At 40.4% G+C, this 12,399-nt stretch overlaps 1 protein-coding gene across 1 annotated transcript; it reads left to right on the top strand.

The window, feature by feature from the left end:
* Positions 1-617: 617 nt before the first annotated feature.
* Positions 618-1,396, top strand: LOC138869927 (uncharacterized). The gene is made up of 2 exons (XM_070147469.1): positions 618-935; positions 995-1,396. Exons 1-2 carry the CDS (start codon positions 618-620, stop codon positions 1,394-1,396), a joined length of 720 nt encoding a protein of 239 aa, XP_070003570.1.
* Positions 1,397-12,399: the final 11,003 nt, after the last annotated feature.

The raw sequence follows: 12,399 nt of genomic DNA, 5'->3' as shown, positions 1-12,399 counted from the left end.
AGAGAGAACGAGATGCTGAAGGAGTTTGTATCCCGTTTCCAATCAGAATGAATGGAGTTACCACCAGTCTCTGATGACTGGGCCGTGAAAGCCTTCACTCAGGGGCTAAATGAACGAAGTTCGATAGCCTCGAAGCAGCTGGAGCAGAACTTGGTCGAATATCCCGCTGTGACTTGGGCGGATGTACATAACAGGTACCAATAAAAAATTAGGGTCGAGGATGACCAGTTGGAGCCCCCTCGGGCTCAGTTTATCCAAGCAAGTTACTAGCAAGGGAGTCAGGAAATGCAGAAAGGGGGTCAAGATCGAATAACGAAAGGTATCAACCATACATCGATGATCGAAGGAACGTGTCAAAACGTAACATACCCCGAAATGATCAAAGGGCAGATCGAGGTCAAAGTTTCCGGGGACTCATGAGCAAAACCGGGTTTGATAGGCACTCAGGACTAGTAGAGGTGCCTAGATTATCGGAGTATAAATTCAGCATCGATGCCTTAGGGATCGTCTCAGCCATTACCAAAATTAGAGATACTAGATGGTCCGAGCCTATACAGACCGATCCTTCTCAGAGGAACCCCAACTTGATGTGCAAATATCACGGTACTCATGGGCACATGACTGAAGATTGCAGGCAGTTAAGGGAAGAAGTGGCTAGGTTATTCAATGAGGGGCACCTTCGAGAATTCCTAAGTGATCGAGCTAAGAATCACTTCAGGGAGAGAGACGCAGGCAGAAAGAATGAACCTGAAGAACCTCAGCATGTCATTCACATGATCATCGGTGGAGTCGATGTCCCACAGGGACCTATATTCAATCATACCAAAGTATCCATCACAAGGGAGAAACAAACTCGGAATTATATGCTTGAGGATACCCTCACATTCAGCGAGGAAGACATCGAGGCTTTATCTCAACCGCATAACGATGCACTGGTAATTTCTATCCTTTTAAAAAAAGTTCAAGTTAAACATGTTCTCATGGATCCAGGTAGTTCGGCAAATATAATCCGGTCAAGGGTTGTGGTGTAGCTCGGGCTGCTCAATCGAATCATACTGGCATCTCGAGTCTTGAATGGCTTAACATGGCAAGTGAAACAACAAAGGAAAAAATTATCCTCCCAGTCAACGTGGCTGGAACCATACAAGGCACCAAATTTCATGTCATCGAAGACGACATGAGGTATAATGCTTTGCTTGGGAGGCCGTGGATCCATAGCATGAGGGCGATGCCATCGACCCTCCATCAGATGATGAAGTTCCCAACAAAGGATGGCGTGAAGACAGTGTATGGAGAACATCATGCAGCTAAGGAGATGTTTGCGGTGCACAACTTGGCACCAATATCGGCACCGTCCACATCGAAGAAGTCGAATAACGAGCGAGTGGCCAAATAGCAATCACAGCCCGTGCCCTCGGTGAGCCCGAGGGACAGATGTCCGGCGAACAAGTTGCTGAGGACGAAGAAGAAGATTTACTCACCCCTCGAGCCTTCATTGCTCCCGAAGAATCGGATGTGACAAAATCCACGGTATAGGAACTCGAACAGGCCATATTGATCGAGATTCTTCCAGAACGAAAGGTATACATGGGAACGGGTTTAACCCCCGAACTCAGGAAAAAACTCATTCAATTTCTTGTCGATAACATTGATTGTTTTGCCTGGTCCCACTTGTAGACATATAATTTTTGACCCTCCCCGAGATTTAACACATTTTAGCGTTTAAATATTTAATTTAGGTCTAATATTGCTATTTTAACTAGTTTTGACTCTTTTACTTTATTTTATCATAAAAAATAAAAACTACAAAAATATTTTTCCTTTCTTGAGTAGTTGGTGTGGTTGTCTAACTATTTTGGTTGTCTTACTTTTGATGAAAAATGAAAGCCACAAAAAGAGTTTAGTTTAAGTTTTGTTTATTTTTGCAAAAGAAAAATTATTATAATTAAATATGTCTTCTTTTAATTTTTGGATTTTTATCGTTTAAGTATATTTGTTTAAAGATTAAAGTAAGTAGCAATCCCAAGTATTTAGGTTTATTAGTATTTATATTACTATGTTTGATTATTTGGTGGGAAAAAAGGAAAAAAGAAGAAACAATAGAACGAGAACAGGAAAATAGAAAAGAAGGGGGATTAGACAAATAAAGGGAGTGGGGAAACGTGGAGAAAAGGAGGCATTCACATTACATTGAAAAAGAAAAAAAACTGAAAAGAGCTTAGGAGGGGATAGACATTAAATAGGGTTTTTTTTGGGAAAGGACAACAACTTGAGCGCCGCAACACACAACAACCCTCAGCCTTCTTCCACCACGCACACACGCACAGTAACAAGAAAAGGAATGATTTGCTCCATAGAAAAGGAATGATTTGCTCCATAGAAATCAGTCCTCAAATACTCTCACCCTCTTCATCAATTTTTCACTAAAATTACATCTACGTTAACCAAAAATCACACTATGTAGACCACTTGCGGTCACTGTTATTTCGCCAGAAAACTCCATTAATGCTGCTCACAAACCTTTTTCCAAAAGCACTAATTAACACCAACAAAACAAATCATTGATTTCTTGAGTTAGAGTTTAGCAGAGGTCTTATTCGAGGTTGCCGTTCGGATTTCGGTCGCTGGCTCTATTTGTAATTCGAAGGTGTATTTTGAGTTTCGATCCTTGCTTTTCCGACTCCCTTCTTCTGTGTTTTCAGGCCTTAAAGCTTTCCAACCAAGCCTTTTCCAAGTCAGAAGCAGAGTTGGCTCGTTGTGAGGACGAATTCAGGAAGCTCGTTTCTGAATTGGATGAGCTTAAGGCCCTTCACGCCTAAAAAGAGGGGGAGCTAGGTGACCTTCGAGCTCATTTGGAGAGGATATCTCGAGAGGGGCCCGATCTCGATGAGTAGGTAATACGACCTTTGTGGGATTATTTTTGTGCTTCAGTCAATTGAGCGTTTGATACCTTAATTTGACTTTTTCAGCTCAAGCAAAAAGATGACCTAATGCGAGAGGAGTTTAGAGTCAGATATACCGAGATCCTTGGGCTGAAGCAGCATATAGATGAGGTGTCTTACGATAAAGAAACTCTTCGAGAAAAGCTGACCTCAATTGAGGGCCAACTTCAAGGGGCGAGGGAAGAAAGGCGCAAGCACGAAGCTCTCCATGCTGAACTAGTTTCTAAGCTATCTGCAGCTAAGTCCGAAGCCGCTGCGCTCATGTCCTCATACCGAAAAGATGTTGCTGTTGCAAATGCTCGAGCCGGGAAGGTGACCGAAGAGGCCGAGCTTAAACTGTCCCGAGCCTTGGAACATGGGCTCTCAAAGACAGGCTTTTGAGGATGCATATGCAGGGGCATCGATTTATCTGCCGAGATAGAGAGGATGAAGGCCCTAGAGGAAGAATCGACAATTCTGCTTTCTTCTAATGATGGTTCATCCAACGAATCGACCAGCGGTTCAGAAGATGATAAAGATGATGGTGAAGTCCTCGAGGGGGAGGGGGTCGTCGATGTTCCGGGGGTCGAGGACCAGGACGTTGAAGGTGCAACTTCCGAGGAAGCTCCGTCTGGTCCAGTAACCTCGGTGGTAGATTAGGTTTTCCTTTGTTCCTTTTTTGTGTAAGGGATCCAGGTGTGAGCCTTGTAAATATGTCTTCGTGAAACTTACCATATATATATATATATATATGTGGATTTTTGCTTTTTGTTATTTCTTGTTTTCTCTTTGACTTTTTGGAATAAATTTCGATGCTTGTCGATAACCAGTTTGGTGTGTCGGATTTATGATATAAACCCCTAAAGTTTTCATGCTCGATGAGTGGTTTGATAATAGTCGACCGTTTGGTGTTCGATCCTCGAGTCAAATTTTGACTCGGGCTCATTGACCCTTAGGTTTTCAGCATATCGACCCTTAGGCTCTTTAGGCTGGCCCTTAGGCTCTTATGCATTGGCCCTTAGGCTCTTTAGGCTGGCCCTTAGGATCTTACGCATTGGCCCTTAAGCTCTTTAGGCTGGCCCTTAGGCTCTTACGCATTGGCCCTTAGGCTCTTTTTAGATTGGGATGCGACCTATAATATGGCTATAGTTTTTCCCTCATTTTGGCTAAAGTTTTTTGAAGTTTTGATTATGCCTTGGCATGTTTTATATTCGTCTGAATCTTCGACGACTCAAACGAGAACCTCGATTATGTGTCAATATGTGACGATAGTTGAGTATCTCGGGAGGCTTGCTTGAAGGTTGAGTTTTTGAAACCTTTTCATCGAAGGCTGATTATTTTTGAAGCCTTTTTATTATTCAGAGATGATATTATCGAAGCTCCTTTGCTTATGCCGAAGGTAGCCTGATTAACCGGTTATTTTCGAAGTATTTTCGAAGTATTTGGAGGACTTTAATTTTATGGCAATGATCGGACGTCTCCGAGCCGCGTTAATTTGGCCAGAGTCTTTTGTCCCCGGGTGAAATGACCTCGACGTCTATATCAAAGGTATGCCTTTTTAGGGGTCTTACAAGTTCAATATATAGCCTTGGTTTTAATATCGAGGTTATGCCTTTTGAAGGTCTTATAAGTTTTGGCATGCCTTGTTGAGGTCTTACAGATTTGGTGTTGCCTCACGAAGGGCTTACGAGCTCGAAATTGCCTTATTGAGGTCTTACGGATTCAAGTTTTTGATGGCTTCGACGAGCTGACTGTCGGTGATAGTCCCCCAGTGTTCGAGGATTTTTGGCCGGAGCCTTTTGCGTGAAAGCATTGAATTTCTTCGAGTGTTTTGATAAGCAAAGAGGTTTCCTCAATTATTTGATGTATGTGTACATGTTTTTTTGCCTTCAAAGGCCTAATTATTCTACATGGATACAGTTCATTCGATCGTTTGGCCCGATACATCATTCTCCTATCAAGGTCCTCCTTGGCATAGTTTGAGTTCTTTGAAGAGGCGACATCCCGGGGTGACGCCTCCCCAGTATTTGAATTTGATCGAAGAGAAGCCTTGAATACTTGATGAGTTCCCCTTAGGTAGCATATGGGTGTTGCCTCGTTAAAAACCTCGCCGGCAAAACCCGTTCGGGATAAAATCCGGTCTGAGGGAAAAAGAGCGCAACGCATGCTTTAAAATCCAAGGTCTTCGGGCTGGAGGGTGCTTCGATTCCTCTTAATCGGACACCTACAATAAGTTAGTACAAAACATAAATGAAAAGGGAAAGGTTGTACCTTAGCATTGATAGCGTTAGAGCTTCGATCTATTTTTATTGCTTGCTCCGAGGACGCGGCACGGTCCTTTATTTACTCATTGGTTTCTTCGATATAGAGGACATAGATGTCGGCGCTGTGTCGTGCACCGTAAACATCTCTCTTGTTGCGTGCTGCTCCCCGTACACTGCTTTTACTCCATCCTTGGTTGGAAACTTCATCATTTGATGAAGGGTTGAGGGTACTGCCCTCATACTGTGTATCCACGGCCTTCCAAGTAAGGCATTGTATCTCATGTCACATTTGATGACATGAAACTTGGTATCTTGGATTGTTCCGGCTACGTTGACCGGGAGAGTGATTTCCCCCTTTGTTGTCTCGCTCGCCATGTTGAATCCACTGAGAACTCGAGAGGCGGGTACGATCTAGTGGAGCAGTCCGAGCTGCTCCACCACCCTTGACCTAATTATGCTGGCCGAGCTACCTGGATTCACGAGCGTTTAATTTGAATTTTATTCAAAAGAAATAAAGTTACCAGTGCGTCATTGTGAGGTTGAGACAAGGTCTCGTTGTCCTCTTCGCTGAACGTGAGAGCATCCTTCGGCATGTAACTCCGAGTTTGCCTTTCCTTAATGATGGATATTTTTGTCCATTTGAAAATGGGTTCCTGTGGGGCGTCGACCCCCCCAACGATCATGTGGATGAAGTGTTGTGGTTCTTCTGGTTCGTTTTTTTTGTTCGCCTCTCTTTTCCGAAATTGGTTTTTAGCTCGGTCGCTGAGGAATTCTCGAAGGTTCCCCTCGCTGATCAGTCGGGCTACCTCTTCTCGAAGCTTCCTGCAGTCCTTGGTCCTATGACCATGAGTGTCGTGATATTGACACACCAAGTTAGGGTTCCTCTATGAAGGGTCTGATAGTATGGGTTTTGGCCACCTGGCATCTTTGATTTTCCCTATGGCCGATAGATGCCCGAGACATCGACGTTGAAGTTGTACTCAGATAATCGGGGTGCCTCTACCGGCCTAGTGTGCCTATCGAACCCAGCTTTACTCATGAGACCCCGAGAATTTTGACCCGATCTGCCCTTCGATCGCCTCGATGCATGTTACGCCTTGCCGTGTTTCTTCGATCTTCTACATACGGCTGGTATCTTTCTTTGTTTGATCTTGGCTCCCTTTCTATAAACCTTTGCTCCTTTGTAAAGAGCCTACTGGGATATACTGAGCCCGAGGGGGCTCGTAGTTAGTCGTCTTCGACCCTGATATTTGATTGGTACCTGTTGTGTACATCCGCCTAGGTCACGGTGGGATATTCGATCAAATTTTGTTTTAAATGCCGTGAAGCTACCGAGCTTCGTTCGTTCAAGCCTTGAGTGAAGGCCTGTACTGCCCAGTCGTCGGAGACAGGTTGTAATTCCATTCACTCCATCTGAAAACGAGATACGAATTCCCTTAGCATCTCATTCTCTCTCTGTTTGATTTTGAAGACATCGGACTTCCTGGTGGCGACCTTGATGGCACCAGTGTGTGCCCTCACAAAAGAATCCGCCAACATGGCAAATGAATCTATTGAATTCGGGGGTGTTGATACCCAATTGTTCCCTATGTATTTTTACATACAAATACTTTCAAAATAGCATATATATGCATATATAAGTATGTCCAAGTGTTTCAATAATTTTCCTAATTTCTAAAAGATTTTTAAACTGATTTATTGCCCATTTTAGTAGCACGAAAACCAATAATTATTCCCAAAATTATTATTTTGGTGAATAACTAACTTTATTCTCATATTTATACCAAAATATAGGTAGGGTAATTTTTATACATTTTTTACAAATTTATTTGGTATTTTAAAAGCTAAATTGCATATAATTGCAATTTTAGCCTGTTTTAAGACTAATAACATTTTATAATTATGAAATTGGTTCCAATATTTTTAAATTAATATTTATATATTATTAACTGATCCAGTACTTTTAATTATCTTTCAAAATTATTTTTACTATTTTTATAAAATAGAAAGGGAAAAACTGCCTATTTAAAATCTGACTCATTTTTATTTCAATAATAGCCAAATTTGATTCCCTTAATTGACCCAATTTCAAGCCCAATTTTGGACCAGCCCAATTCCAATTAACCCGTCCCCTAACCCAATTCAATTGACCCAACCCGATTCCCCCACCTACCCTCTTAAATCTAGGCCGTTGATCATTCAGATCAACGACCACTATTCGCCCTTCCATAATTAAACACAAGTGACTACCCTAATCCCCTCATTTCATTCCAACAGCCGCCTCTGAAATCCCTCTCCTCTCAAACTCTCTCAAACTCCCTCGAAGGTTCCTGAAGCCCTAATCGTCTTCTACCATTTTCAACCTTAAACTCACCGGAATCTATGGCTTCTCAGGCCATGGGAGTCTTAAACTCACCTCCCTTTGCTCTTGTACACTTGGTACTTGAAGATTCGGGGTCTGACCTCGAAGGTTCTCACTCAGATCTTTGCCGGCTCGAGGTTTCACGGCCATTTCCGGCTTTGCTCCGGCGTATCCTGGTCTTATGAGGCTGTTTCTAACGTCTCCGACTCAGATCGGAGACCTTTTCAAAGCCTTTCTCATTCTAGGGTTCTTCTGAAACCCTAACCCTTCGAGGTTTTCTCCAATTTTTCTTAGATCTGTTATATATCTATGCTCTACTTGAGTTTTTAAACCATTTCCTCAATTTCTTCTTTCAAAATTTATTTTTTTAAGGTCTTTCTTTTCCGATCTAGGGTTTTCTAAAATGTTTAAGTGATTTCTGACTTTCCTTTTCCTTTACGTGTACTTGCTCTTACTGTGTTCTTGTATTCTTCCTTTTACCATGCTCTTGTATGACTATCTTACTGTGTTCTTCTATATGTGCTTTTCTGCTATAATTTTCTGATGTTTTTGTGTTCTTCTACTGTATTTTCCTACTAAGTTCTTAAAGTTCTTTGTTTGCATTCTACTGGGCCCTGTTTAAGTTCCTTTTAGAAAACTCCTTAAGCATGTTTCTTCTACTATTCCTACCAGTATTTCCATTATGTTCTGTGAATCTCTTTGCTGTATTTTTCTACCGCGTTCTTAAGTGTGCTTACTACTTTTCTTCTACTGAACTTTGTTTGAGTTCTTCTAAAAGAGCCTCTTAAGCATGTTTCCTCTACTATTCTTATCAGTATTTTCCATTCTATCCTCTGAATCCTGCTACTGTTTGCATGTTACTTTGCTATCATGTTCTCTCATGAGTTTTGAAAGAAGCATGTTAGAAGCTTCAATTCTCTTCTGAAACCTCTACACATGTTTCGACTTAACTTGCTTGCCCTCTCCTTTATGTTTTCTAGTTTGTTCGAACTAGGGCTTTATTTCAAAGACCCCTTAGCTCTTTCAGACTGGTTTTAATCCTCTGAATGAGTTTGGATATCTTTGTTTTCATACAATGTTGAACCTTTTCTTTCTACTGATTTTACAAATGCATGACAATTCTTTCTTGTTTAAGCATGTCTGTATGCTTTTATATGTGTATTGAACCTTTCTTAAAAAGCCTTTCCAACTTATGATTGATTCAGAATCTTTTTTTTTTAGGATTGATTGGTTGTTACTGACTTTCCTTAAGTAAAACTTTTCGTCACTTTTCCTGACTTGGTTCATTCGTACAAAGCCTTCAATTTTGATTTCTTGGTTGTTAACTGATTTACTTTCCTTACTTGCGCAAACCGTGTGCTATCAGATTTTTTTCCTTAAATAAATCTCTGTGTATTTACCCTTCTTGTACTGCTTTGGAAAAGGTTTTGATCAATCTCTTTCCTTAATTATTTTTACGTTTGAAATTAGAATCCCTTAATCAAAGAGAAATTTTTGTAATTGATTTTCAAATCATTCTCCTACCTTTCTGCTTGCCTTCTACACTATAAAAGGGCACAACCCTTCTGCACTTTAACACATTCTCAATTTAACACTTTTATACTTCTCAAGTATCATAGTTCTCTAATCATAGCATTCTGACTATTTCCTTGCACTTTGGCTTCACAAGACTATTGCTTTCTTTTCTTGTTTCCCTGAAACTGATATGTTCTAGTTTGATTTTCAGCCTCATCCGAATGTGTTTATTTTACAGCTTCTACACCCCTGTCTGCTTTACTGCCTATGTTTAATGATAATTAGCATATGTTTCTACTGTGAATCCCTGCACCCTTATCCCCTTCTATGTGTTTGAGTTGAAGTTCAGAATATGACAACATTCAAGTTGTTGCTCATGTCTGGACTTGATCCCTTAGGGTATCCTAACTCCCAAACAATGTGGCTAACAAGCTGGTTGGGGTGTGCCGGCACTCCAATTGCTAGGTATGACCACTAGTTTGTCTTGGCTTCCCCAAAATCCCCTATCTGCACTTACACTCTCTCTTAGATTCTAAGTTCTGTCCCCCTCCTATGAGCCTTGCTTTGGGACTTTGAGTTCCCTTCGGTGTGAGCACTGCCCGGAGTTCATTTGAGACTTTAGATAGCTCTGACACAACCCAAGTAAGAGAAAGTCTTTGGATATTTGATGTTTTGAGTTGGTTCATTTCATATTTCAGACCTGGAGTATGAATTAGGCTCCCATTGGTTGTACTTTAATTTATGATGTAATTTGCTTTTCTTATTCATTCTGGGCTGTAATAATTTGTAATAACTTATGGGGTTTTAGTGAAAAGGGAAGGATAAATAATGCATGCAAAAGGGGTAGATATCATGTTCATAGGTATTTATTATACTTATGCAATCATGTCCTGCTTTCAATTATGCATTTTCATATAGAAATCCTATTTATAGGTTCTGCATTTTCATATAGAAATCCTGTTTATTGGTTCTGCATTTTCATATAGAAATCATGTTTACAGGTCCTGCGTTTTCATATAGAAACCATGTCTATAAATTTTTGCATTTCTGTATTATCTAGAAAACATGTCTATAGGTTCTACATTTCATAACGCTGCATATCATATAGATAACCTGTCTATAGGACTTCTTGAATTTTGCATATGCATCTATCACTAGGCAAACATGTTCATAGGTTTTAATAACAAATAACATTTTAGATATCATGCCTATAGGACTCCTGTATTTTTATTTCGACTATAAACGTTTTTTAAATCAATAACTCTTAGAAAGCATGCCTATAGGAGTAATGAACCTAATCTGAATCGTCTATCTCGCTTATAAGTCTAAAAAAATAGTAGCAACATTGCATAATATTTGCAGAACTTATGTTCCTGCAATTAATAAGTCCTTTTCTCTAAAATTAGTATATTTCTGTTATGCATAGATATCATGCCTATAGGTTTCACCTAGGCAAACTCTAGGGTAAAGGTTATAAGTGCACCAGTCTTTGATAATTACAACCAGCGGGCAGGCCTATTTCGGACTTCTTATATGAAAATATGTGATAAATCAGCTTGCTTTAACGTTTTTTAAATTTAATTCAGATCATAACCAGTACATGCAAGACATGCTAAACAATCTGTCTTTAAGTTGAGGAGGCTTATTTGAGCCTTTAAATGTTGTGTTTTCCCATATCTGCTCTATGTGTTTTGTTTGTCGCCCTAGATTTTGCCCTTTAAACCATAAAAGCCCAATCTCCCTTCCCTTTAGGACTAGTAGTCCCAAATGCCTCCGGGACTGATAGGATTGGGACGGGTAAGAGCATGCAATAAGTAACGAAATTATTCCGCATTTTAATACCTTAATAGGGTGGGAAAGGGTAGATATGGATATGTTGACCGGTGCGCTAATACCACGTGTAACCCCTCTTCTGAGGAGTGATTACCGGGTATTGCATTGATGTGATCCATATTATTTGTAAACCTAGGACTCCCTTCTCTTTACTTGTGTATTTTATTACTTTTCAGAATTTTCAAACTATTTCCTCAAAATTTCAGCTTTCTTTGTTTCTTTTGTAGCCATAATGTGACAATCCCTCATATTTGAGACCTTTATTTGCTTACTTGTTAATTGTATTTAAAGTCACAATTGTAGCATGGCCGGGAACCACACTAGTATATCCTGAGGGGTGCCTAACACCTTCCCCTTGGGATAATTTCTAGCCCTTACCCAATCTCTGGTTTTCTATATCAATTCCTTCCTAGTGTCCTAATGCACTTTAATCATTAGGTGACGACTCTTTAATTCAAACCCAATTCCCAAAAGGGAACGAGTTGTCCTCCCAAATATTATAAACCTGATTTTGTGAGAAAAATGGGGCGCGACAGCATGGGGACTCTGCTGGGGAAATACTTTTAGGCTTTTACCATTTCAATCTATTACTGTGACTTTACCTTTCTTCTGTACTTTATTTCTTTAATATCTTTAAGCATTTAATTCTCTCTTCTACTGCAAAAACTAACTTGTCTTTTATTTCTTTCCCTTGTTTCTTTCACTGCTTTCCTTTACTGCACCCCTTTATTACTATTTTAAATTATTGTAATTATCACTTTATGAACGTGCAAATACGTGACAACTTTTTTTAATTATTGCATAAGCATGCTTTCAACATCATATTCCACTCGTGCCAAACAAATACCATAGCAACGCTTATAATGAGTGGTTGCGTTCTTCCGATATTATGACCCTTTAAATCTGGCAAAGGCGTATTTGCGGTAAAACCAGTCGATCAACGGTGTAGTCGACGGTTCTGTGCCTTTCCCTCTTGAGTTGTCCGCTCAAGGGTACCAGTCTAATACCCTGTAGAAACCTTACTCTGTTTAATTGTGTATGCATCATGGTCAAACTTAGCTGAGTCAGTTATGTTGTTCGCATAATGACTCTTTAAGACAGCCTCGTCCAAAGTCCACTGGATTTTCCAAAAACCCAAACGGACACTACCACATTCTGTGCATTTATTTGGAGAATTAAATGCTTTTATGCCAATTATTGGTATTTAATAGTCGAGTCTGGTGGGGGTAAGGGCATAACCCTTTTGTCTTGTAGAAACATGAGGCACGGAGTCCCCAGATTCGGGATGGTCACAAACATCCACCCAAGGTTGCTAAGTTGGTGGGAGGATCTTCATTCCAGTGATCAGACTCTTGTCCGGAAATACCTAGGAAATCTACCTTCCCTCCTAGAGGTTCAACCCAACAACAAAATCATAGAAGCTGCTACTCTGTTCTGGGATTGTGATAGATCCGTGTTTTGCTTCGGAGAGGTTAAGATGACACCCCTGCTAGAGGAAATATGA

This window comes from Nicotiana sylvestris, chromosome 1, assembly GCF_000393655.2.
Source record: "Nicotiana sylvestris chromosome 1, ASM39365v2, whole genome shotgun sequence".
Taxonomy (NCBI): Eukaryota; Viridiplantae; Streptophyta; class Magnoliopsida; order Solanales; family Solanaceae; genus Nicotiana; species Nicotiana sylvestris.
This window is presented reverse-complemented; position numbering and strand designations above follow the sequence as displayed.

What these genes read in the sequence shown, in the direction of transcription:
- LOC138869927 (XM_070147469.1), top strand. Translation starts at nt 618, where the DNA reads ATGACTGAAGATTGCAGGCAGTTAAGGGAAGAAGTGGCTAGGTTATTC. An exon ending in AACCGCATAACGATGCACTG is followed by an intron (nt 936 to 994) that starts GTAATTTCTATC and finishes GGATCCAGGTAG; the next exon opens with TTCGGCAAATATAATCCGGT.